The 26,728-nt window shown below is 37.0% G+C and overlaps 1 protein-coding gene across 4 annotated transcripts in view; it reads left to right on the forward strand.

Annotated features, from left to right (window-relative positions):
• Positions 1 to 26,728, forward strand: part of LOC105475134 (ankyrin repeat domain 31) — a 162,312-nt gene that overhangs the window by 71,205 nt on the left and 64,379 nt on the right. For 3 of the 4 annotated variants that reach the window (XM_011730158.3, XM_011730155.3, XM_011730160.3), the window contains 5 exons: positions 11,327 to 11,471; positions 14,104 to 14,156; positions 15,228 to 16,749; positions 24,099 to 24,236; positions 25,081 to 25,223. In XM_011730158.3, the coding sequence (XP_011728460.2) occupies positions 11,327 to 11,471; positions 14,104 to 14,156; positions 15,228 to 16,749; positions 24,099 to 24,236; positions 25,081 to 25,223 (2,001 nt within the window). The remainder of the gene's footprint in view (positions 1 to 11,326; positions 11,472 to 14,103; positions 14,157 to 15,227; positions 16,750 to 24,098; positions 24,237 to 25,080; positions 25,224 to 26,728) is intronic. The other variant, XM_011730157.3, reaches the window with a different exon arrangement.

The following is a 26,728-nucleotide window of genomic DNA, read 5'->3' on the forward strand; positions in this document are numbered from 1 at the left end:
CTGTCACCCAGGCTGTAGTGCAGTGACCGGATCTCAGCTCACTGCAAGCTCCGCCTCCTGGGTTTACGCCATTCTCCTGCCTCAGCCTCCCGAGTAGCTGGGACTACAGGCGCCTGCCACCTCGCCCGGCTAGTTTTTTGTATTTTTTAGTAGAGACGGGGTTTCACTGTGTAGGCCAGGATGGTCTCGATCTCCTGATCTCGTGATCCGCCCGTCTCGGCCTCCCAAAGTGCTGGGATTACAGGCTTGAGCCACCACGCCCGGCCAACATTTGTTTCTTAATACAGTAATTGAATTATTTATTTATCATCTAATATACTTACAATATTACTATTAACAATGCCAGTATTACTATTAACAGTGAAACTACTAATGATGTTTATTTTGGTAGTTCTTTTTCTTAAAGTATATTCCATTAGAGATGAAGAGTCAGAATACTGTCTTTTGAAGTACAAGTTGAATATTCTTTGTTTGAAATGCTTGGGACTAGCAGTGTTTAGGATTTTGATTTTTTTTTTTTTTTTTTTGGATTTTGGAATATTTGGACTTTAAATCTTTATGATCAAATGGTCCATACCATGGAAGTGGTTACAAAAAATTACAACTCTGAAAGCATAAGACATTGAATCACAACAAAGGGCACAATCTAATTGGAAAAGCTATAAAATGTCTTGGAGAGAAAAATGCCATATCACAGGGACAATATGAGTCAAATCCCTTAAAAATTATTAAGACACGGCAACTTAAAAATTCTACCTTTCAAACTCCTTTACATTGGGAATTTAAGACTAGGTAGGGAAACTGAAAGCAATGGTAGATACAATTAAATCTCTAATTCATATACAAGCCATATATAAGCAAAACATAAAGAATTTATGCCTGGGTATTCACATTTTGTTCAGCAAAGAAAATACAGAATGCATTGGTTTCTTTCAGGAAAATAGTTTTGTAAGGAGATTGCTTTAAGAGCTGTGGTGTTTATCTCTGGAGGTTTTGTGTCAAATTCAGAATCAAGGAGCATGAAAAAAAAGGTATGGAGGAAGGGAAAAGGCAGAAGCTAGAGCCTCAATCTTCTGGAAATCCAGCTGGTGATCCCAAGGGAGTGAATACATTACTTTGGCAGTAACTAATACTTTGGCAGTCCGTTCACCAACTGTCTGCACTTACCAATTTCCTCTGTAGCCCAATACTTGGAATTCTGAAGCCTGCTTATGTAATCTCTACCTTTAAAAAGCTCTCCCCTCACCAAAGAGTAATAAATGACTTTCATTGAGTATCCATCTACTTTAAACCTACATTTAGGTTCTGTGTTAGTTACCTGTTGCTACCTAACAAATTACCATAAAACTTAAAATAATAATAAACATTTATCATGTTGCAGTTTCTGAGAGTCAGGAATTTCAGAGTGGCAGAGGTGAGTGGTTCTGTCTAAGGGTCTCTCATGAGGTTGTAGTCAAGATGTTGACTGGTAACACAATCAACTAAAAGTTTGGGGCTGCAAGATCTCTTTCTAAGGTGGCTCACTGACATAGCTATAGGCAGGAGCCATGTTCATTGCCACATGGATGCCTCCATAGAGCTGCTTGAGTGTCCTCACAATATGACAACTGGCATCTGCCAGGGTTAATGAATCAAGATCGAGAACAAGGAGGAAGCCACAATACTTTTTAACCTAGCCTTAGAAGTCACATAGTGTCATTTCTGCCATATACTATTTGTTAAAAGCAAGCCACTAAAACTCCAGCCTGCACTTTTGAGGAGGGAAATCAGGCTCTACTTTTGGAGGTAGGAATGTTAAATTTGTAGACATATTTTAAAGCCACCAAGGGTTATTCACTGGAACAAGAAGAGAAATTTCAGTAAGTGGCTGGCATCACAGTCATCACTTATTTAGCTTAAACAGTAGGCCTCTTAAGGAAATACACTTCTACTTAAAGCTTGCCCATGGATTTTCACCTTTGATCATACTATTGAATCAAGTACTTTCCTCCCTCTAGAATCAGCTGACTTTCTTACATAAGAAGTTAGTAGGATAGAGAACAAAATTCTTTCAAGTACAGGTTGAGCATCCCTAACCCAAAAATCAGAAATCCAAAACTTTTTGAGTGTTGACATGATGCCATGAGTGAAAAATTTCACACCTGATTTCATGTGATGATTGCAGTCAACACACTGGCACACAACATACAATTTATTCAGTCACCCTAAGAGAAAAAGACCCTCTTAGCTCCCTTCAGCTGCAATTCAGCTTTTCTGGACATGCCCAAATTCCCTCATGCAAACTCATCCACAAAGGGTAATAAAATAGCTCATGTTCAGACCAGACACACCAACGCCTGATGGTGCCCCACATGGGGCCAAGACCTATGTGCATTACTCACTATGGGTTTTTTGCTTATTTTCTGCTCTGTGGTATAAATATGTTATTGAAAGTGTCAAAAAGGCCTGCATCATACCCGTAGGGTAGTGCAAATATTCCAAAATCCAAAATTCTAAACTAGTCCCAAGCATTTCAAATAAAGAATATTTAACTTGTACTTCAAAAGACAATATTCTGACTCTTCATCCCTAATGGAATATACTGTAAGAAAAAGAACTACCAAAATAAACATTGTTAGTAGTTTCATTGTTAATAGTAATACTGGCATTGTTAACAGTAATATTGTAAGTATATTAGATGATAAAGAAATAGGTAATTCGGTTACTGTATTAAGAAATGTTTAGCTTTAAAAAAAGACATGCAAGTAGGTAGAGAACCAAAGGTATGCGTAAATCTATACAATGAAGTCTGAAATGAAAATATCAGTATGAATTCAAGACTTTTTTTCTTTCTAAAAGGATATATTTCACTGAAAATACCTGAAAGCAATAACATTCAATAGCAATGAGCATACCTAGCACCTGGGCTGTGATATCTAAGTAGATTTTTCATTAAAACATAACACGAGAACAGTATGGGAGAAACTGCCCCCACGATTCAATTATCTCCCAACAGGTCCCTCCCACAACACATGGGAATTACGGGAGTGCAATCCAAGAGGAAATTTGGGTGGGGACACAGAGCCAAACCATATAATTCCATCTCTGACCCCTCCCAAATCTCATGTCCTCACATTTCAAGACCAATGATGCCTTCCCAGTAGTCCCCCAAAGTCTTAACCCATTTCAGCATTAACTCAAAAGTCCACAGTCCAAAGTCTCATCTGAGACAAGGCAAGTCTTTTCCACCTATGAGCCTGTAAAATCAAAAGCAAGTTAATTACCTTGTAGATACAATGGGGGTACAGGCATTGGGTAAATACAACCATTCCAAATGAGAGAAATTGGCCAAAATGAAGGGGCTACAGGCCCCATGCAAGTCCGAAATCCATTGGGGGAGTCAAATCTTAAACCTCCAAAATGATCTCCTTTGGCTCCATGTCTCATATCCAAGTCACCGTGATGCAAGAGGTGGGTTCCCATGGTCTTGGGCAGCTCCACCCTTGTGGCTTTGCAGAGAACAGCCTCTGTCCTGGCTGCCTTCATGGGCTGGTGCTGAGTATCTCTGGCTTTTCTAGGCACATGGTGCAAACTGTCAGTGGATCTACCATTCTGGGGTCTGGAGGACAGTGGCCCTCTTCTCACAGCTCCACTAGGCAGTGCCCCAGTAGGGACTCTCTGTGGGGGCTCCAAGCCCGCATTTCCCTTCCACACTGCCCTAGCAGAGGTTCTCCATGAGGGCCCTGCCCTTGCAGCAAACTTTTGCCTGAGCATCCAGGCATTTCCATACATCTTCTGAAATCTAGGCAGAGGTTCCCAAACCCCAATTCTTGACTTCTGTGTACTTGCAGGCTCAACACCATGTGGAAGCTACCAAGGTTAGGGGCTTGAACCCTTTGAAGCCACAGCCTGAGCTCTACATAGGTCCCTTTCAGCCATGGCTGAAGCAGCTGGGACACAGGGCACCAAGTCCCTAGGCTGCATACAGATTAAGAACCCTGGCCCTGGCCCATAAAACCATTTTTCCTCCTAGACCTCTGGGCCTGTGATGGGAGGGGCTGCTGTGAAGACCTCTGACATGCCCTGGGGACATCTTTCATATTGTCTTGGGGATTACCATTCAGCTGTTCATTACTTATGCAAATTTCTGCAGCTGACTTGAATTTCTCCTCAGAAAACGGGATTTTCTTTTCTATTGCATTGTCAGGCTGCAAATTTTCCAAACTTTTATGCTGTGCTTCTCTTACAAAACTGAATGCCTTTAACAGCACCCAAGTCACCTCTTGAAGGCTTTGCTGCTTAGAAATTTCTTCCACCAGACACCCTAAATCATCTCTCAGGTTCAAAGTTCCACAAATCTCTAGGGCAGGGGCAAAATGCTACCAGTGTCTTTGCTAAAACATAACAAGAGTCAATCTTGCTCCAGTTCCCAACAAGGTCCGCATCTCCATCTGAGACCACTTCAGCCTGGATTTCATTGTCCATATCATTATTAGCATTTTGGTCAAAGCCATTCAACAAGTCTCTAGGGAGTTCCAAACTTTCCCACATTTTCCTGTTTTCTTCTGAGCCCTCCAAACTGTTCTAACCCTGACTGTTAGCCAGTTCCAAAGTTGCTTCCACATTTTCAGGTATCTTTTCAGCAGTGCCCCACTCTACTGGTACCAATTTACTGTTTTAGTTTGTTTTTACGTGCTGATAAAGACATACCTGAGACTGGGCAATTTACAGAAGAAAGAGGTTTAATGGACCTATAGTTCCATGTGACTAGGGAGGTTTCACAATCATCGCATAAGGGGAAAGGCACTTCTTACATGGCAGCAGCAAGAGAGAGAATGAAAGCCAAGAGAAATGGGTTTCCCCTTATTAAACCATCAGATCTCATGAGACTTATTCATTATCATGAGAACCATATGGGAGAAACCACCCCCATGATTCAATTATCTCCCACTGGGTCCCTCCCACAACATGTGGGAATTATGGGAATACAATTCAAGATGAGATTTGGGTGGGGACACAGAGCCAAACCAGACCAGCACTCCAGGTCTCTTTTGCCATTTGCATGGTATGTCTTTTTCCATCCTTTTACTTTCATCTTATTTGTTATCTTTGAATCTAATGTATGTCTCAGATAGTATATTTTTAAAAAGAATCACATCTTACCATCTCTGCCTTTTGATTAGGTTGTTTAATCCATTCATATTTAATGTTGTTATTGATATGGTTGGATTTATACCTGCCATTTTTCTTTTTGTTTTCAGTCTGTCTCATTTTTTTGTGTTTTTCCCACCTATACTGCTTTGTTTTACATTAAGTGAATATTTTCTGGTGTAACAATTTAATTCCTTTAATTTTTTTTAGTGTATTTTTGAGTTATGCTCTTAGTGGTTGCTCTAGGGCTTACAATATACATCTTAAGTTATCAGAACTGACTTCATTCTTTTGCTAACCTTTTTCCAGTGAGATATAGAAACATTGTTTCTGTATAGCAAAATTATTTTTCCCTATTTTTGTTCTTTGACTGTTATACGTATTATGTTTGTATATTTTATAAATACAATATATTGTTACAAATATTACTTTATATTATCTTATATCTCTTAAAGAAGCTGAGATAAGAGCAAGTATTTACTTGTAGAGTTTATTTTATTAAGCTTCCTATTTTACATTTCTGGTTCTGTTCATGTTCTCCTGTAGATTCATTCAAGTTACCAACTGGTATCATTGTTTTACTCCAATTCAGCTTTATTCTGATTTGCCTCTTTTGTGGTATTATTGTCAAGTATATTACATTTATAAATGTTATAGGCCTTATAATACAATATCATATTGTTTTATGCCATTGCTTTTTAAATCAGTTAAGGGAATAAAGGAAAATAAATATACAATCATATTATCTCCCATAATTATCTGTATAATTACCATTATTCATACACTTTTTCATGTGGATTTGAGTTATTGTCACTTGCTTTCAGCCCAGTTACCCTTAGTATTTCCTTTAAAGCAGGTCTTCTACCAATACATTCTCTCAGCTTTTGTTTATCTGTGAATGTATTTATTTTGCCTTCATTTTTGAAAGATAGTTTTGCTAGATATAAGATTCATGCTTGGCAGTTTTTTTTTCCTTTCAGCATTTTGACTGTCTCATCCCATTGTCTCTGGACCTTATTGTTTCTAATAAGTGAGATGTTAATTTTATTGGGGTTCTTATCTAAATGATAAGTTATTTTTCCTTTGCTGCTTTCATGATTTTATCTTTGACTTTTAACATTTTGACTTTGATTATGTCTAGATATATATCCCTTTGTGTTTATCTTTTTTAGAATATGGTGTGCTTCTTAGATGTGTGTATTAATGCTTTGCATCAAATTTGGGAAGTTTTCAGCTATTATTTCTTTGAATATTTTTTTTTCTGCTCCTTTTTCTCTCTCCTGTCTTTTGGGAACTCCTGTAATGTGTATGTTGTTGTGCTTAATCATGCCCCATATTTCTCTGATGTTCTATTCATTTTTATTCATTCTTTTAAAAATCTATTCTTCTGATTGTGTAATCTTTATTAATCTGTCTCTCCAAATTCACTGATTCTGTTTTTCTGTCAGCTTAAACTTTCTGTTGAGGCCTCTGGTGAAGTTATTATACTTTTGAATCCCAGAATTTCCATTTGATTTTTTAAAAACTTTCTGCTTATTAACATTCTCTATTTTATAAATCATTATCACCATGTTTTTTCTTAATTCTTTAAACATGGCTTTCATCAGCTCTTTGAACATATTTGTAATAGCTGTTTTAGAGTGTTTTTCTGCAAATATAGGTCCTCTCAAAGCAGTTCCTATGACTGCTTTTTATCCTGTGTATGGGTCATACTTTAGTGTTTCTTTTCATGTCTCTTCTCTCCTTCTCGCTCTCTCTGTCTCTCTTGAGACAGAATCTCACTCTGTTGCCCAGGCTGGAGTGCAGTGAAGTGATGTGATCATAGCTCACTGCAGCCTCGAATTTTTGGGCACAGGTGATCCTCCTGCCTTAGCTTCCTGAGTGGTTGTGACAATAGGCATGCACCACCACACCCAGCTTTTTAAAAAATTATTTTTACTTTTATTTTTTGTAGAGATAGAATCTTGCTTGTGTTACCTAGGCTGGTTTAGAACTGCTGGCCTCAAGTCATCTTCCTGCCTTGGCCGCCCAAAGCGCTGGGACAGGCATAAGCCACTACATCCAGCCAAAATTGGACATTTAAGATAATCTATTATAGCAACTCTGGATACTGAGTCCCCCTGACTCACATACCCAACTTGGGTTGCTTCTTTGTTTGATAGATTGTGAAGTCTATTTCTCTCACCATGTGCAACCTTGTGACCCTGTTTGCAAAATTGTTTTTTTCTTGTTTTTATCTTTATCCTGGTTTCCAACAGAATACCCTTGTTTCAAGACCATTTAGTGGTCAATTATTGATTGGTTAGAGGTTGTGTTTAATCTTCCTGTATCAGAAAGGTTTTTACATTTTACTGTTGGATCTGGTGTGGCTTACAGACTATGTTCATTCTTCAGGGAGTTTTGAGTTTGGCCTACATTTAGCCAGGGACCAGTAACTCAGAAGTTTCCTCTCCAGCATCTCCTTAAAGGACATTGCCTTGGATATGCACAGCATTCTTCTGGACCACTAAGATGGACTATAGTTTTAGCCAGGCTTTCTTTGACTATCTATTTGCTAATCTCCTAAGCTTCTGACTAGTCTACCTCTATTATATCACAGCCATCTGTTACTCTTCACTCATTGCTAACTTTCTGTTCTTGGTGTTATCTTTTCTTTTCTTTTCTTTTAAAGGGTAGCATACATTTTCAGGTGAGTAGTTTCGTTATCCTATTTACTGTCTCTAAAATCTTGGCAGTTCTTCATTTCATTCTGTCTCTTTCAGTCTAAGATGCAGTGTTTCTGAGACAGAGCATTTTCAAAAAACCTTGTGAGTTTACCATGTGTGTCACAGGGATTCATGCCATTAGACAACAGGATCTTTCACAGATCTTTCCACAGGCCCACCTATATTTCTGGCTTCTGCTGAGATGGTTGAATGGGTCCGTGAGTCATATTCCTACTCTTTTCAGCATTAACAAAGGTTTTCCAGCTATGCCCTTGGTCTTCTCTACAAAGCACACTTTTCTTACAGGAATCTCCAAGTTTTACCATCTTTTCCAATCTTGATGGACAGAATTTCCCAAATCATCCTTTTTGCCTAACAGTTCTTTCTTCAATTTATCTTTTTCTTCTCACATTTTACTATAATGCCTAAGAAGAAACCAGGTTGCACTCTCAGTGCTTCACTTGGAAATCACCTCAGCTAAACCTCTAAGTTTAGCACTTATAAGTTCTGCTTTTACACAACTTGCAGGACACATCTAGGCTTTCTGGTATTATATAGCAAGGAATGTCTTTCCTCCAGCTTCTAAAAACATGTTCTATATTTCCTTCTGAGCCCTTGCCAATAATGCCTTTAATGTTCATTTTTTCACCAACATTCTGTTTATGATGATATATGCATTATCTAAGATGACACAGGTTCTCTCTAATGTGCTCCTCCTGAGCCCTCACTGGTAGGATCTTTAACATCCACATTTCTACAGATGTCTGTTCAAGACAATCCAGGCTTTCCAGTTCCAAAGCCACTTCTACATTTTTAGGTATTTGTTACAATAGCACCCCACTTTCTGGTACCCAAATCTGTATAGGTTTCCTATGACTGCTATAACCCAGCACAAACTGGGTGGCTTAAAGCAACAGAAATTTATTCTCTCACGGCTGTAGAGACTAGAAGTCCAAAATCAGAATCACTGGGCTAAAATCAAGATATCAGTGGGGCTTGACTCCCTCCAGAGGATAATCTGTTACTTGCCTCTTTCAGCTTCTAGTGGCCACTGGCCTTCCTTGATTTTGGCTGCATCACTTCAACCTCTTCCTTGACTTCACATCACCTTTTCCTCTGTGTGTACATGTGAAATCCTGTTCAGCCTCTTTCTTAAGGATACCTGTGATGGTATTTAAAGCTCAGTGAGATAATTGAAGATAAGCCCCTAATCTCAAAATCCTTAACTTAATCATATTTGCAAAGATCTTTTTTCCAAATAAAGTTGACATTTACAAGTTCTAGAGATGAAGACATGGGTATCTTTTGGTTAGGGTGGATGAGGGGGCATTTCCAGCCTACCACAATAAGTGTGGGAGGGACCTTGACTTTCCATTTAATACCTTTCTGTAATTTTTAACTTTTTTTGCAATGTACGAATATTGCGTTTATGATTTTAAGCATGAATTAACATGTTAAAATTAAACATGAATTAACACTAAAAGAACATGCACACATACATATACACACACCTCAGAGTATGAAGTGATTAAAAAGTAGTTTCAAAAGAGATGTTGTATACCTGAGACCATCTAGTTATTATCTCAAAAGAGAGATATATGTCTTCTTTAAAAGCCTGACACAGTGGCCAGATGCAGTGGCTCACACCTGTAATCTCAACATTTTGGGAGGCCAAGGCGAGTGGATCACTTGAGGTTAGAAGTTCAAGACCAGCCTGGCCAACAAGGTGAAACCCTGTTTCTACTAAAAATACAAAAATTAGCCAGGCGTGGTGGTGCACACCTTTTCCCAGCTACCTGGGAGGCTAAGGCACAAGAATCGATTGAACGTGGGAGACAGTTTGCAGTGAGCCAAGATCATGCCACTGAACTCCAGCCTGGGCAACAGAGGGAGACTATCTCAAAAAAAAAAAAAAAAAAAAAAAAACTGACATAATATAGATTTGTGCTAATCATTTTATTGTAGGAAGATGAGGAAAGTGTAGCTGTTGTGTTTGTGAATGGCACAAACTAGATAATACCAAAGGTAAGAGAGAAAGATTCAAACTATTTTAGTAGACTAGGATGCTTTATTATAAAAGGAAATATATATGTACTTTTAATTTTTAGGTACATATACTATATAGAAATTTATATCCTTCCTCTCATTCCATACATTAACATGGACATTTAGGCTTCTTTTAGTATAATGTTACTTTAAAGCCTACTCACCATATCCTTCCTGCCCTACATTCATTCTTTTACTAAACAATACTTTTTAGTATTTACTTCACGTAAGACACTAAGATAGTCTCTGGGAATATGAAGACATATATCTGTAGTAAAAGCTTTGAAGCAACTTAAACATCCATTAATAGGGTACTGGTGAAATAAATTATAGTACGTTCATATAGTATACTATTACTTAGCTGCTGAAAAGAATGAGGAAGTGTAGTCTACACTGATATGGAACAGTTTCCAAGGACTTGTTGGGAGGGTGGGGGAAAGAAGGGAAAATACAGAGTGTATATAATATATGACCATTTGTGTAAGAAAAATATGTATACACATATTATGTATACATACATATATATATACCTATTAGACTAGACTATTGCTGGAAAAATTCAGAATAAACTAACCAGGGCTGACTCAGGAAAAAATAATAGTACAGGGGTTAAGGAGAGAAACTTATTTTGCATTGTATTTTTGTCTGAGCCTTCTGTATTTTGAACCATATTCATTAATTTCCTGCTGAAAAATAATAAATTATTTTTAGAAAGAAAAACATAGTCCCACCCTCAAGAAAGTTAGAGTACACTAGGAGAGACTGATATGAAAGAAATAAGCATAATATAGAGTATATTGGGCAGTAATATGTGTGTGAAAGGAAGGAGAAGTCGTTTTTCCCTGGGCAGCAGCAGGTGGTGAGACATTGGGAGAGCTCAGGGAGAGCTGCATAGAGGAGGCTGTTTGAGAAGTAGTAACAGTAGTAACAGATTAATCACTTTTTCCCCAACAGTCTGAGGAGCAGCAGCAGCAGCACAGGTATAGATGGAAGATGTAATTATCTCCTGGAACCTGTTAAAATTGTATTTACTATTATAGAGCCCAGTACTAATTATTTGTGTATTTGCTAACTTCATTTCACTAGTGGCTGAGCCACCAACATTTCTACCTCAGCCTTTCTTGCCTCCTGTCTTTCTGCCTGCCTGCTTTCCCACCTTCCATCCCCCTTACCTCCTTCTCCCTTTCTTCTCTTCCCACCTTTTTTTTTCTTTCTCCCTTTCATTCTTCCTTTAGTTTTTTTTATTGAGAAGAAACTCATGTATCAACGAATTAAAATCAGTAGCAACTACCTTAATTCTTTTTTTATTGGACAAGGCTTTATAGATAAATCTAAACTGTGTTTTCGAAAGATATATTTGATGTTACTTAGAGTTGTCTGCTAGCACACATTTACAGTAATATACCCTCAATCTGGGTTCCCTTATATAAGCAACCTTTTTCTAGGTGGCAGAGTTACTTCTTTTGAATGGAGCTGATCCATTATTTAGAAATGATGATGGAAAATGTGCTTTGGATGAGGCCAAGGATTTATGTATGAAGCGTCTCCTTGAGAGATATATCCCTAAACATCAAAAATGCCTGACATCAGGTAAGATTAAACTGCCCTGTTATAACTATTTGTCACATCAGTAAAGTTACAGAAATTTAGTTTAGAGCAATCTAACAACCAGTCATGAGACTAGTTTTTCTTTAGGGTTAATGGATCTATTTATTATTTTATGGCCACTTATTTTATAAATAATATACTTGATCAAGAAATGCAGTTGTCTGAATGCTATTGACTAAGAACTAAGTCCTGGATCAAAATATTCTACTTTTATAGTAAAGAGAAAACTTCATTGATAATTGAAGGCTATCAGGAGTAATTAATTAGTGGTTCATTAGAGCAAAAGACTTCCTTCCGAGTAGCCAAATTGCATGAGAAATGAGACAGACAGTAACTTGTTGAAGCCAGGTCTGTAAAAGCACATTGAGATAAATTATTAAAACAATCATATTAACATTTTAAGCTATATGGAAAATTGCAAATAAACTATTAAGTTGGAGGCAAAAGTGTATTTTTAAATTATTGCTTTGATAATCTGCTTAACTGCTTGATTTCTCTATTTTAAATAATTACAACATACATTGTTTTGCTCTTCTGGGAATGCCTGCTACAGCATTCTAGTCCTTTCTCCAAATCCAGAATCCCCTGTTGGCCAGTGCCCACTTTTAATCTATTCCTACCCAGTGAACTTTATTTCATGTAAAGGAATTCCAAACATTTCTCCATGGTACTAAGCTCCCACTCTTCCTTTGTGAGAGAATTTACTAAGATGGGTTGATGTGTTGCATTATCATGCTTCACCAGATGGTTTGAATATTTCTTAAGTTTGAACTTTCAAATTCCAGGATTAATTATCAGCCTACTTTTCAATATGAATGCAAAATTAGGTTCATGAAGAATATTTGTATGTAAATAGAGGATATTATTTCACTTAAATAAAGAAAATATTCATTTTTAAATTCCAGATGGAGAGCTTTCAAGTATGGGAATGATGAATAAAGAACTTTCTTCATATAAAATATATTTGCTGCTTTTCTAGCTTAAAGTAAAATATATCTACTTTGATGTAGGACAAGGTTCAGTCCTAACTTTATAGCCTCAAAGGCTATAAAGCTTATAGGGTGAATTAACATTTCTAATTTTCTTATCTGTAAACTTGGGTTTATAATATCTATGCCTCTGTTTACCTATGGGAGTGTTAATGTGACTACTGAAGTTAATATATGTCAATATCTCAACACAGTACCCAGTACCTTATGGGAACTCAGAGTGGCAGAGGGAAAATATCACCAAATTTCACCACCTCAGAATTTATACCTGGGTATTAAGTTGGTTGTATTAGGGAATGTAAAGTCTTAAAACTGAGAGAAAATAAAGCCCTGTTCTTCCTTCCAGATTCTCTTAGGAACCATGTCCCTTGCAGGGTGGTTTCTGGAAAATATGATTTTTCTACTCTTTTATTTAAGATCAAAAGTTTGGAGAAGGTATAGTGTCCTTTTGCTCTTAGAAAATGATAACAATAATAATGGAGCACTTTCTCTATACCTAGTATTCATGTAAACACTTTACATGGATTATATAATTTAATCTTCACCATTCTATAAGGTTGAAACTATTATTGGCTTTCATTTATGGGCATTTTATGGAGGCAGAGACATTAAGAAATTTGCTCAAGGTCAGCCAGCTGGTAAGCAGATGAGTATCAAGACTGAAACTCTGGAGTGAGTCCCCAGTGACGGTGCTCCAAAGGAATAGCACCTTTTTGCTTGGTAAAAGGACATTATGTTTGACTTTTTTCACCTGTGCAACATGAATGAATCAATGTCAGACTTCATTATGCAGCTGATAATTTGATTGCTATCATGAAAATTGTCCCCAAGAAATAAATTGCTCTGTTTTCGAATTACATCCTCATTAAAATATTTTACATTTCTAGCTTATATTTAGGGAAATTTGTGTTATGTATCACATCTAAGATGTTCATTAATTTATTCCTTCCTCTGTCAAATATTCTTTGAATATTTCCTGTGTGTAAGTCATTGTTTCTAGGTTTTTATCTTTTGTAGCCAAATGCATATATAGGTAACTTTAATGCTACTTTCAGTATGTAAAGAAGGCTATGAAAGAGACACTAAAATAATTCCTTTTATTATCAACTTAGCCTTTTTAAAAATAATCTTTTTCGCCCTGTACATTCATAAGATGATTGGCCTTTTCCATCTGTGTATGTTTTACTTTGAAGAGAATGCAGCATTCAGTTAGGACCTTATTAAGCAGACATATTAGGAGATGATAATCTAATTAATTATAAAATAATTTTTCACTTTATAAAAGTAGCTTGCACACAGTTACATAATCTATTGAATGAAGAGGTCATATCTGGATATATCTGTGGGGAAAATAAATACTGAGTTTAGTGCCAATCTTTAGTATTAGTTATTTTGTTAGATCTGTTTTGCTTTCCCTATATAAATGTTTTAGCTCTCTTAAGATAGTATTTGATTTCTAATATGAGAGTTATAGGAATGTTGTATGTGCCAGTTTTAATATAAAATGTTTGCATAATTTCACTTATTCCACTTGGTTTTCTCATGGCAAAGGACTGGTGGGTTTTAGAAGTCTAAAGTCTAACCACTATAAGCTGTTTTCATTGATTTTCTCTTTTTGTTCACAGCTCAAAGGAGTAGCATTGACCCACTAGACATAGAGGATGTATACCAACACAAGGTATATCTATGTTTAGTAATAAACATTTTTATAGGGATATAACTTCTGGTTGTTTTATAGATTATCAAAGGGAAGAGAAAGACTGCTGAAGCTTTGGTAATAGTGACTTCACATTTGCTTTTAAGACACTAGAATAATTGCATGAGAATCAGAGGGTTCTGGGCTGTTAGTTTGTAGCATATCTGGGCACACTAATATATTGGTAATCATTTCCTTCCTCCTCCTCTTTATGGAGCCTAAGGTTTATCAACCATGTCTAATTTCCTGTGGCCTAAGCATAGTACAGGAAGGAGTCAAAGGTATTAGCCCATCCCTTCAAACTTTACATGGTGGGCAGTTATTCTTCATCTGGTACTTGAATTATGGTGAATGAGAGGAAGCTGTGTTCCTGTTTTAATCTTAGCAGCCCATAATAATTTTTTCATACAGACCAGTTGAAGAGCATATCTGTCTTCCTGTTTTTAAGTCAGTTTTTCTGCTTCTATCCCATAGTTCTCCCAGATACCAGAAGAAGAAACCCCTAATTCTAGCTCTGCCTATATAACAATTGGGAGAGGAAAGTGTTTCTAAAGCATCTGTGTGAAGCTTCGTTGTAAAGTTTAGAGTCTGACTACTGGAATCTGCTTTCTTTGATTTTCTCTTTTTGTTTACAGCTCAAAGGAATAGCGCCAACCCACTAGACACAGAAGATGTACACCAGCACAGAGTTTCCTTGTAAAGGAAACTTTGATCTGATTACTTTAAAAGCCTATACAAATTAAGTAGATTAAACTTTTTTATTATGTTTAATAAGATTAGTAGTGCTAAAATACTGGCAAGAAGGAATTAAAATCTACAGTAGAAAATAAAGATTAGTATACATGCAGAGTCTAACTCTATTACATTTGCCTTTCTTCTATTAGTCTGTGTTTCCCAAATATCAGGTTGGCTATATCCCAGCAGGATCTGTGGTTAGATTGAATTAGAAATAATAGTTTGAATCAAATAATAGTTGATTTATCAATAATCCAGATTGAGTTGATATAGTACTACAGCTGAAATTTAAAGCTAACTATGTATTTTTTTCTATAGAAACCAAAATTCAGTTCTAAAAGTCACATTTGGCATGTTTATAATGAAAATTCCAACAGACAGAAGCTGGAACATGTAAAAGTTAATAAAGGAAGCAAAGAGAGTTTATTTATAAATAAAGAAGATGTATATGAACATTACCAAAAAGATCCCCAAAACACAAAATTTGGTAAATCCAAGCATAAACAATCAACTCTTAACCAGATATACTCTACAGGACTCAGAAAGGGCAATCTCCATAATGTCAAAGATCCCAACACAAATGTGCCAAAAGGTATAGGAAGAAAAAAAACACAACGTAAAAGGACTCAAGTAGATGATGTAGACTGTAATCCAAGAAAGACACTAGCTGTCTCTCCTTCCCGGAGAATAAACAGATTGGTTACCTATCAGCAGTGTATTCTAGAAACCCTTAATGACCTTCCAGAAGAATCGTGTGAACCTTCCAGCTTAACTCTGTCAAGCCTGAAAAATGGATTAGATAATAGTACTGAGGCTTGTTCGGTTTCCAAAGAGACACACATCCAGAACCTGGATTTATCAGATAGTCAAGAAGTTCAATGCTTGGAATTAGAATCCATTGACCAAACTGAAGTTGTTTCTTTCCCAGGACTTTCATTACATAAAGAAATCACGTTACCACTAGTTACTACAGATAAGCAGCCTCACACTCTCCAGGAACAACACCATGTACTTTACAAATCTTATGAAAACAGTAACTTGGTCCAAAAAGATGAGAGATTTAACAAATGGGAAAATTCTTTCCTATCCTTTGTAAAGGGAAATTCTGATAATGATGATGATGATTGCTGTACCTCTGAGAAGGCTATAACATCTAAAAAGGTGATGTGTTCTACAGGCTGCAAAAAACACTGTAATTTTAAGGAGAATTTAACAAATAGAAGAGAAAAGGATTTTCAACAGTTTTTAGTTTCTGAAGATCATTTTTCACAGGAAAATGAGTTACAAGCAGTCAGCCTAACCACACTTCCAGAACAGGAAGCTGTTAATTTTTCTCATTCAGATAATGCAGTTATTTCTGAACATGTTGCAAATTATGAACAATGCATATTTGGACCTTCTTTTGATCACTCACATGGCAATCCTGAGCAAAATTCCCTGGCTTGTATGAGAACACTTTCGACACATGAGGTTTCAAAGTTGACTAACCATGTGGAGCTATTCAAAAAGCCACAGGATTATATTCCCAGAGAACCAACTTTTTTAATGAAACAAGCAGATACACATATTGTGGAAGAGGTGGCAAAGAATTGTGACGCTGAAAGGAATTACACTGACAGAGACAAAAAAATAATTTATTCAAATGAGCCTTTATCCATAGTTGTTCATTCTCAAGTAATAGAAACAACTAAAGTTGAAAAAAGGAGACAAAACCATCTGGAAAGTGAGACTATACATGATATAGATTCTCATTCCACTGACAATATGAATAAAGAATTGGCCAACATCTCACAACTTAGTCAAAGAGAAAAGAAGGAAATTTCTCACAAACCAGGTATTAGTAATATTGCTTAATCTGTACACATTTCCTATAGATTTACTTATTTTTATAGAAATTTCCAACTGAATTGTATTCAACCGATGGCCAAACTGAGAAGAATGAGGATATGTGGGCCATATTTTGAGATGCCACTAAGCCTAGTAGTTAAGTAATAGTGATTACTTTGAAAGTCAAAACAATGTTATCAAAGATGGTTGCTAAGCTGATATTGACTGATGGTAATGAACAGTATTTTTTTAATATAATTATTATTATACTTTAAGTTCTGGGATACATGTGTAGAACCTGCAGATTTGTTACATAGGTATATATGTGCCATGGTGGTTTGCTATACCCATCAACCCATCGTCTAACATTAGGTATTTCTCCTAATGCTATCCCTCCAGAAGCCCCCCACTCCACAACAGGCCCCAGTGTGTGATGTCCCCCTCCCCATGTGTTCTCATTGTTCAATTCCCACTTATAAGTGAGAACATGTGGTGTTTGGTTTTCTGTTCCTGTGTTAGTTTGCTGAGAATGATGGTTTCCAGCTTCATCCATGTCCCTGAAAAGGACATGAACTCATCCTTTTTTATGGCTGCATGGTATTCCATGGTGTATATGTGCCACATTTTTTTAACCAGTCTATCATTGATGAGCATTTGGGTTGGTTTCAGGTCTTTGCTATTGTGAACAGTGCCACAATAAACACACATGTACATGTGTCTTTATAGTAGAATGATTTATAATCCTTTGGGTATATACCCAGTAATGGGATTGCTGGGTCAAATGGTATTTCTGGTTCTAGATCCTTGAGGAATCACTGTATTGTCTTCCACAATGGTTGAACTAATTTACACTCCCACCAACAGTGTAAAAGCATTCCTATTTCTCCACATCCTCTCCAGCATCTGTCGTTTCCTGACTTTTTAATAATCGGCATTCTAACTGGCATGAGATGGTATCGCATTGTGGCTTTGATTTGCGTTTCCCTAATGACCGGTGATGATGAGCTTTTTATCATATGTTTTTTGGCTGCATAAATGTCTTCTTTTGAGAAGTATCTGTTCATATCCTTTGCCCACTTTTTTTTTTTTTTTTTTGAGACGGAGTCTCACGCTGTTGCCCAGGCTGGAGTGCAGTGGCGCGATCTCGGCTCACTGCAAGCTCCGCCTCCTGGGTTCACGCCATTCTCCTGCCTCAGTCTCCTGAGTAGCTAGGACTACAGGCGCCCGCCACCGCGCCCGGCTAATTTTTTGTATTTTTAGTAGAGACGGGGTTTCACTGTGGTCTCGATCTCCTGACCTTGTGATCCGCCCGCCTCGGCCTCCCAAAGTGCTGGGATTACAGGCTTGAGCCACCGCGCCCGGCCCTTTGCCCACTTTTTGATGGGGTTTTTTTCTTGTGAATTTGTTTAAGTTCCTTGTAAATTCTGGATATTAACCCTTTGTCAGATGGATAGATCGCAAAAATTTTCTTCTATTCAGTAGATTGCCTGTTCACTCTGATGATACTTTCTTTTGCTGTGCAGAAGCTCTTTAGTTTAATTAGATCCCATTTGTCTATTTTGGATTTTGTTGCCATTGCTTTTGGTGTTTTAGTCATGAAGTGTTTGCCCATGTCTATGTCCTGAATGGTATTGCCTAGGTTTTCTTCTAGGGATTTTATGGTTTTGGGTATTACGTTTATAAGTCTTTAATCCATCTTGAGTTAATTTTTGTCTAAGGTATAAGGAAGGGATCAAGTTTCAGTTTTCTGCATATGGCTAGCCTGTTTTCCCATCACCATTTATTAAATAGGGAATCCTTTTCCCATTGATTGAATAAACAGTATTTCTATCACTCTTTCTGTTGCTTTTTAATATAGTACTTATTTAGCATCAGGAAACCTAACAATATTTTGATAGCAGGAAATTGTTAGTTCTATTCATTTCAACTATCTACTGTATTCCCATCAGAGCTGCAACCAGCAAACTTTTTGTCTGTTACATAAAAACATTTTTAAAAGCTTCCATTTCCTTAAACAGTCCAGCATGGAACAGAAACTTTAAAAAGTTAGAAATTCTGGCTGGGTGCGGTGGCTCAAGCCTGTAATCCCAGCACTTTGGGAGGCCGAGATGGGCGGATCACGAGGTCAGGAGATCGAGACCATCCTGGCTAACCCGGTGAAACCCCGTCTCTACTAAAAAATACAAAAAACTAGCCGGGCGAGGTGGCGGGCGCCTGTAGTCCCAGCTACTCGGGAGGCTGAGGCAGGAGAATGGCCTAAACCCGGGAGGCAGAGCTTGCAGTGAGCTGAGATCCGGCCACTGCACTCCAGCCTGGGCGACAAAGCGAGACTTCGTCTCAAAAAAAAAGAAAAAAAAAAAGTTAGAAATTCTATTTTCTGGTTGTATAACCAGGTAGGAGAACAACAATACTGATATTGCAAAATGTTTGTTTCAGATGAGGAATTAACTGATAACATCAGTGGAGACGGAATAACTATAAGAAATTTTGAGGAGATAAAAGAAAAAACGAAGTCAGAAATGCACATGCCTGCTAATAGCCAAGAACACAAAACAGTTCAGAATTTCGGAAAAAAACAAAGTTTCTTAAAAACGACCTGCAACCTTTGTATTCCTATAATTGTAGAGGTTAAAGTTTACAAAATCAAGCACAGCAATTCAGTCTACTTCAAGGAATTTCTAAACATTCAGATATATTGTTTCTTTTTGTAGTTATTCACTGACATATGACTATTTCAGCGATATTTGTTGTTAAGGCACCACTTGAGAATCCGATAATCTTTAAATATATTCATGTCATACTTCTGTCTATGACTTCTAATTTGTCATATTAGAGGAGATAGGTAAACTGCAGACAGCAAGAATATTCAGTGGGGACAGCAGGCGTGAAATGTGTCAGATTCTTTAGATACTTCCATTCAGCCTTTTTAACATAAGGGAAATTAAAGAAACATAGCCATTATTTTGTTTTATGTCAGATGAATGAACTGTGTATGTTTCACAGTATGGACAAGCTAAGCATCCTTTGATAGTTCTTGGAGATAGTTCTGTCATAAACAATAGGCTGGACCACTTCAGGTTAAACATTATTCACTGTTGATTTACATACTGTCAAGAGGTAGGAAGGACACTGAATTAGGCATTCTCTATGAATGTTCTTTCATTTTCCCCCTCTCATGTAAACTGAAATCCTTCTTATACATACTTCCTATAGTGGGTTGAATGCTAGCCCCCCAAAACATGCCCTATCCTAATCCCTGTAGTTTTCTACTATTACCTTATATAGTAAAAGCATGACTGTTACCTTCTTCAAGTTAAGAACCCTAAGATAAGGAGATCATCCTGGATTATCCAGGCGGGCCCTAAATCTAATTACTGTGTCCTTATGAGAGAAAGAAAGGGAGATTTGAAACATACAGAAGGGATGATGAGATGAAGGCAAAGGAGCAATGTAGCCACAGCCAAGGAAGCCAAGGAATGCTGACAGCCATCAGAAGTTAGAAGAGGCACAGCAAGATTCTTTCCTAGAGCTTCCACAGGGAGTACAGCCCCATTGACACTTTGATTTTGGATTTCTGGTTTCCAAATTATGAGAGAACACATTCTGTTGTTTTAAGTCACCCAGTTTGTGGTAATTTGTTACAGCTACCACAGGAAACTTCACACCTCTCTAGCAGCACTTAATCATATTTAAATGTAATTTTTAAGATGTCTGTTATTCCACCAGACTGTAAGCCACTTGAGCAGAGAATTGAACTGTTCCAGAGATAAGAATTTTAGATAGTGGCATCTGGGATTCCCTAAAACAATGGCAGGCTTACCTCCTGCTGATCACCCAACAGTGAATTCAACTATGTCCGAGTTCTGCCACATTCCCCTCACACTCCACAGAGTTCCAGTTAGGATTTTAGTTTTCCTCACTAAAATATGAATGAACAGATAGTCAAAGATCGACAAGTATTTGCAGAAAACACCAATGTGAAAGATATCAAAGTAAACTAAGCAGACCAAAGGAACCCAAAAGAAACAGAAACTATACAAGAATCAAGAAACATCTACATTTTTTTTTCCAAAAAGCTATAGACAAGAGGGAACAATAAGAGAACAATATAGAGCTTTTAGTTGTTTAAAACAGAAATATAAATAAATAGATAATATATAGATATCTGTAGCAGGATTACAAGGCAAAGCTTTACAAGTCTACTAAGGACAAAAAAATAAAAAGCTGAAAATAGGAGAGAAAAGATAAGAAAATTAAAGATCACTCTAGGAAATCCAGGGAGAACAGTGGGTGAACAGTAGAAGAAATCATTAAAGAAAGAATACAAGAAATGAGATAGGCATTTCCATATTGAAAGTACCACTTAGTGTCTGTACAGTGAACAAGGCACCTCACTGAAATTTCAGAACAGGAATAAAGAGAAGATCCTGAAAGCTTCTGAGAAGAAAACACTGGTCACATAAAAATGGAGAGAAATCTAAGTATTTAATAGCATTATGCTTATTAATAGTAATATCAGATTCCAAACTACAGTGGAGTTTTTGAAGAGGATTAGCATTCCTTTTGAATTTCTGTCAGATTTTGTTATTTTAAATTTTTAGTCAATGCTGTACAAACTTATGATGTTAGTAACATTGAGAAGTTTTTGAATTTTTCCTCCAAAATGTGTATTACATGGCTACCTTCTTTGCTGCAAACACACCAGAAACAAGAATTTATACCATCCACAGTAAGAATTATTTGGGAATTGTTGTTGTTGTTGTTGTTGTTGTTGTTTGAGACAGGGTCTTGTCTGTCACGCAGGCTAGACAGCAGTGGCACAATCACAGTTCACTGCAAACTTGACCTCCCAGGCTCACATGCTTCTCCCGCCCCAGCATCCCTCAGTAGCTGGGACTACATGCCACCAAACCCAGCTAATTTTTAAAATTTTTTTAAGAAATGGGATCTCCCTATGTTGCCCAGACTAGTCTCAAACTCCTCCTGCCTCAGCCTCCCAAAGTGCAAGGATTACAAGTGTGAGGCACTGTGCCCAGCTGGGAGAGATTTTTCTATTCATACTTGCAGTCTGCAGTCCCACAGTCTTAGATATAATTTTCAAATATATTCTCTCATATATATATATATGTTTTTAATTCTTCCAATAAAGAATTTTGGATTGCTAATCTCTAAAGAGCAATATGTTTTTGTCTGGGTGCCAGTGGAAAAGATAAATGAGACTGTCATTCTTCCCTGTGATTCATATAACCCAAGAATCCATTTTTTAGAGAACAGTTCTCTAATCTTTTTATCTCTTGCCCTGAAACCATATACATTTAGGAAGTAGAGCAAGAAGATTATCCCAAAGTTTAATGCAGTGGTTCTCAAACCTTAGTTTGCATCAGAATTACCTGAAAAGCTTGTTAAAACACAGATTGCTGGGCCCTACCCTCAAAGAATCTGATTCAGTAGGTGTGTTAGTTGTCTCTATTACACACTTACTATCTCATACTTTCTGTAGGTCAGGAATCGGGCATGGCTTAGTTGGGACCTCTAACAGGATTGTTCATAGGCAGCAAAGTGTTGGCCAGGACTGGGGTCTCATCTGAAGGCTCTGCTAGGGAAGGATACACTTTCAAGCTCATGTGATTGTTGGCAGAATTCAATTTCTTGAGGATGGTTGGCTGAGGGCCTCAGTTCTCACTGGTGATTGGCTGGTGGCCATCCTCAGTTTCTTGCTGGGTGGGCTTCTCCAACATGGCTACTTGCATCATCAAAGCATACAAGCTGAAGGCAATACAGCAAGTCTGCTAGCAGGACAGAAAATGTTACAATCTCTTTTAACCTAATCAGTTAAATGAAATACCCTCAGTGTTGAAATATTCTATTGGTTAGAAGCAAGCTATTCAAGAGAAGAAGAGTACACAAAGTCATAAATACCAGATGGTGAGGATCATTAGGAGCCATTTTAGTCTGTCCTCCAAAGTAAGTTTGGAGTAGACTGGGGAATTTGCATTTCTAACAAGTTTCCTCCATGGTGCTGATACCACTGATTTAACAAATATTTTCTGTTTCATCACCGTATCCATTTATTTTGCTTTGCATCTCAATCTGAAGCTTCTCTAATGCAGTTTCTTTGTTTCTTTCTTTTTTTTTTTTTGAGATGGACTCTATCTCTGTCTCCCAGGCTGGAGTGCAGTGGCTCAATCTTGGTTCAGGGCAACTTCCACATCCCAGGTTCTAGTGATTCTCCTCCCTCAGTCTCCACAGTAGCTGTGATTACAGGCATCCACCACCATGCCAGGCTAATTTTTGTATTTTTAGTAGAATGCTCGGATTACAGACATGAGCCACTGTGCCTGGCCCTGATGCAGTGTCTATAGAAAACAAACCTTCAGGTTCCTGGCTTTGGGTTGGATATCTGGGATAAGAGGAGTGGTTGCTAGTCAGTTGAGGATTGGGGAAGGAAACTTGGAGTCCCAACCTTTCTATGTAAAAGATCTTATATAAAAGATATTAACCAACTGCCCACCCCCTGCCCCCACTGTTCCATACACCTGCCTTCTGTAGTGCCTCATGTGCCCAAGTGTGGAGTGCTTGAGTTCAGACTGAGTTCAGGCTTGAGTTCAGGCTCTCTCTCTACAATTCCCTTGTGTTGGAGCATTCCCCACTCTGCCAAGTCAGTTCACTCTTCTCCATCAGTGACTTTCTAATCCCCCCAAATTGGTTGAAGTCTTTGTCCTTTATTGTTTCCTCTTTTTTTTTTTTTTTTTTGATATGGTACTTTAAATTTTATTTTACTGTCATTTTAGCATGGTTTTGGCAGGAAATAGGGGGAAAACATGATCAGTTCATTACTTTTAGTTCCAGCTTAGGTCTGTATAACTTGTATTGCAAGGAAGAGATTTAAAAAACAAAATCTTTGGTTAATCTTGTACAGCACATTTTGTGAAAGAAAAATAGAAAACTATAGTCCATAGTTTGGTACTTGGCACCTATGTGATCAGGAATACACCCATTGAGATACAGAATGGCTGTAGAAAGAGGATTTTTTATAATATCTCAGTTTATCTTAAAAATAATCATTGTTAAAGGACTACTGAGAATGAGATGAGTGTAGATAGAACTGAAGCAAGTTAATTTGTTTTGATCAAGTGATAGAGTGATTAACCAACTGCTAGAATGAATACAAAGTAATGTGCTTAGATGTTCTATTATGTCTTCACAAATTATATATTAAAACAGTAACAGCAATGATAACATTAATTGGTATAAGTTTCTGTGTAGTGTGATATTTTGAGGAAGTTGTTATGTATTTTCTAAGATCCTTTATAACAATCAGCACTTGGCAGAAAATAAACCTCTTGTTTGGCAAATTTACAGGAATGAAAACAGGTGGGATCAACAAGAGGAATGCCAGAGGGGAAAGCCGGCTTCATTTAGCTGCCAGAAAAGGAAATCTCTCCCTAGTGAAAGCCCTGATAGAATCTGGAGCAGATGTGAATCTAAACGATAATGCAGGTTTGGATCCTTTTAATTTAATTACCTTAATAATTGGAACTCACTAAAATACACATTTCAACACCTCCTGCTCCCTCCAGTTTGTTCTTGGCTGATATGTAAGTGATAACTTTGAACAATATTTTTTATATTATATTAGTGTTTAGTTGAATACTAAGATTTATCATTGTTAATAGACCCTTTTCCTTTGAAACAGTTTTTAACATCCATTTGGGAGCATCAGAGAGGGTAAACAGAATGGGGAATAAAGGAAGTTAGGCCTTTTTCTTGGAAGCCTCAAGTTTATCCTGCAACTTTGGTCAGAATGCAGAGTTTTCTCATTCTCCTATCCATTCTCTTTTCTCCTCCTTTTGTACTGTTCCTTTTTTCTCTCTTTATTTTTATTCTAAAACTCTGAAAAATTTACCCAACGTTTTGCTTAAGCACAAAAGAATCTTATCTGAAGAATTCCACAGGGAAAAACTCAAAGGTTGATTAAACCAGGTGTCATTTTAAAGAGAAATGTGACAATGCAAAGATACACATGGGAAAGTCAGACGTTTTAATATCTGAATTGAAACAAATCAAAATGAATAGTATTTACTCTCATTATGTTTTGCATTCTGTGAGTCTTTTGCTTTGGCACTTATATCAACAAATGTTTGTGATGACATCAATTTGTTTTCAAAAATGAAGCATAAATTTTGAGCCCATACTTTTTAGTATTATTTCTTGTTCAATACTTATTATATGTATATGAATCAATATGGATATTCCATTTATGCAACAAAACCTTAGTAATACAGATATTACATGAGTATTGATTTGCATGAAGCAGGATTTATTTTTCTTTCTCTTTTTTTAGGTTGGACACCACTTCATGAGGCATCTAATGAAGGATCTATTGATATAATTGTAGAGTTATTAAAAGCTGGTGCTAAGGTTAATTGTGCAAATATAGATGGAACTCTGCCCTTACATGATGCTGTTGCAAACAACCATTTAAAGGTACAGTGCACATCACATTAAGATCTTACTACTATTTCTTATGAAAATGAATGAAGAAAATGAAGATGTTTTAAACTGAGAACTAAAATGATTCTGTAAAAGAAGTGATTTTTTAAAAATCTGCTTCAAATTACAAATGAAGATGCAATAATACATATGGATTAGAAAATCTATATATCTTAATGAATCATTTTTCCATTATTTCTTCATCACAAAATTCATGCGAGTCAGAAGAGAGTAAAAGTAAACACAGGCCATAAATCTAATACATTGTATTTTTAATTGTCTAAGACAATTTGCTGTTGTGCACAGAAGAGTCTAATTATAGTGATGATATGTGTGACAGCTAGATTTTTTAACTCAAAATTTCTCAGTGGGTTAGGAGTAAAAACATGAATTGTTTGTTTTCAGGGTGTTTGTTGTGTCTTTTTCTCCTTTGTTTTTCTTTGTCAAGCAGCCATTGTAAAAATATCGCAAGAAAAGATTATGAGGGTCATTATTTCAATGACACTGAATTTCAAATCTCGACCTTAAGATTCTTCAGATGTTTACACTCATCTTTTTGTTTGACAAATCATAGGAGAAAACTCTTATTATTATTGATAGGCAATATAGACTTCAATAATTTTTTTATTGTTAGTATTTATTTTACAATAAAATTTTTAATTAAAATCTACTTTTTTATTAATAAAATAAAAAAGTTCTAGGGTACATGTGCACGTGTGCACAATGTGCAGGTTTGTTACATAAGTATATATGTGCCATGTTGGTGTGCTGCACCCATCAACTTGTCATTTACATTAGGTATATCTCCTAATGGTATTCCTCCCCTCTACCCCCACCCCATGACAGGCCCTGGTGTGTTATGTTCCCCACCCTGTGTCCAAGTGTTCTCATTGTTCAGTTCCCACCTATGAGTGAGAACATGTGGTGTTTGGTTTTCTGTCCTTGTGACAGTTTGCTCAGAATGATGGTGTCCAACTTCATCCATGTCCCAACAAAGGACATGAACTCATCCTTTTTTATGGCTGCATAGTATTCCGTGGTATATATGTGCCACATTTTCTTAATCCAGTCTATCATTGATGGACATTCGGGTTGATTCCAAGTCTTTACTATTGTGAATAGTGCCACAATACACATACATGTGCATGTGTCTTTATAGCCGCATGATTTATAATCCTTTGGGTATATACCTAGTAATGGGATGACTAGGTCAAATGGTATTTCTAGTTCTAGATCCTTGAGGAATCGCAGTCTTCCACAATGGTTGAACTAGTTTACAGTCCCACCAGCAGTAAAAAAGTGTTCCTATTTCTCCACATCCTCTCCAGCACCTGTTGTTTCCTGACTTTTCAATGATCGCCATTCTAACTGGTGTGAGATGGTATCTCATTGTGGTTTTGATTTGCGTTTCTCTGATGGCCAGTGATGATGAGCATTTTTTCATGTGTCTGTTGGCTGCATAAATGTCTTCTTTTGAGAAGTGTCTGTTCATAGCCTTT

The sequence above is a fragment of the Macaca nemestrina genome, chromosome 6 (assembly GCF_043159975.1).
Source record: "Macaca nemestrina isolate mMacNem1 chromosome 6, mMacNem.hap1, whole genome shotgun sequence".
Lineage (NCBI taxonomy): Eukaryota > Metazoa > Chordata > Mammalia > Primates > Cercopithecidae > Macaca > Macaca nemestrina.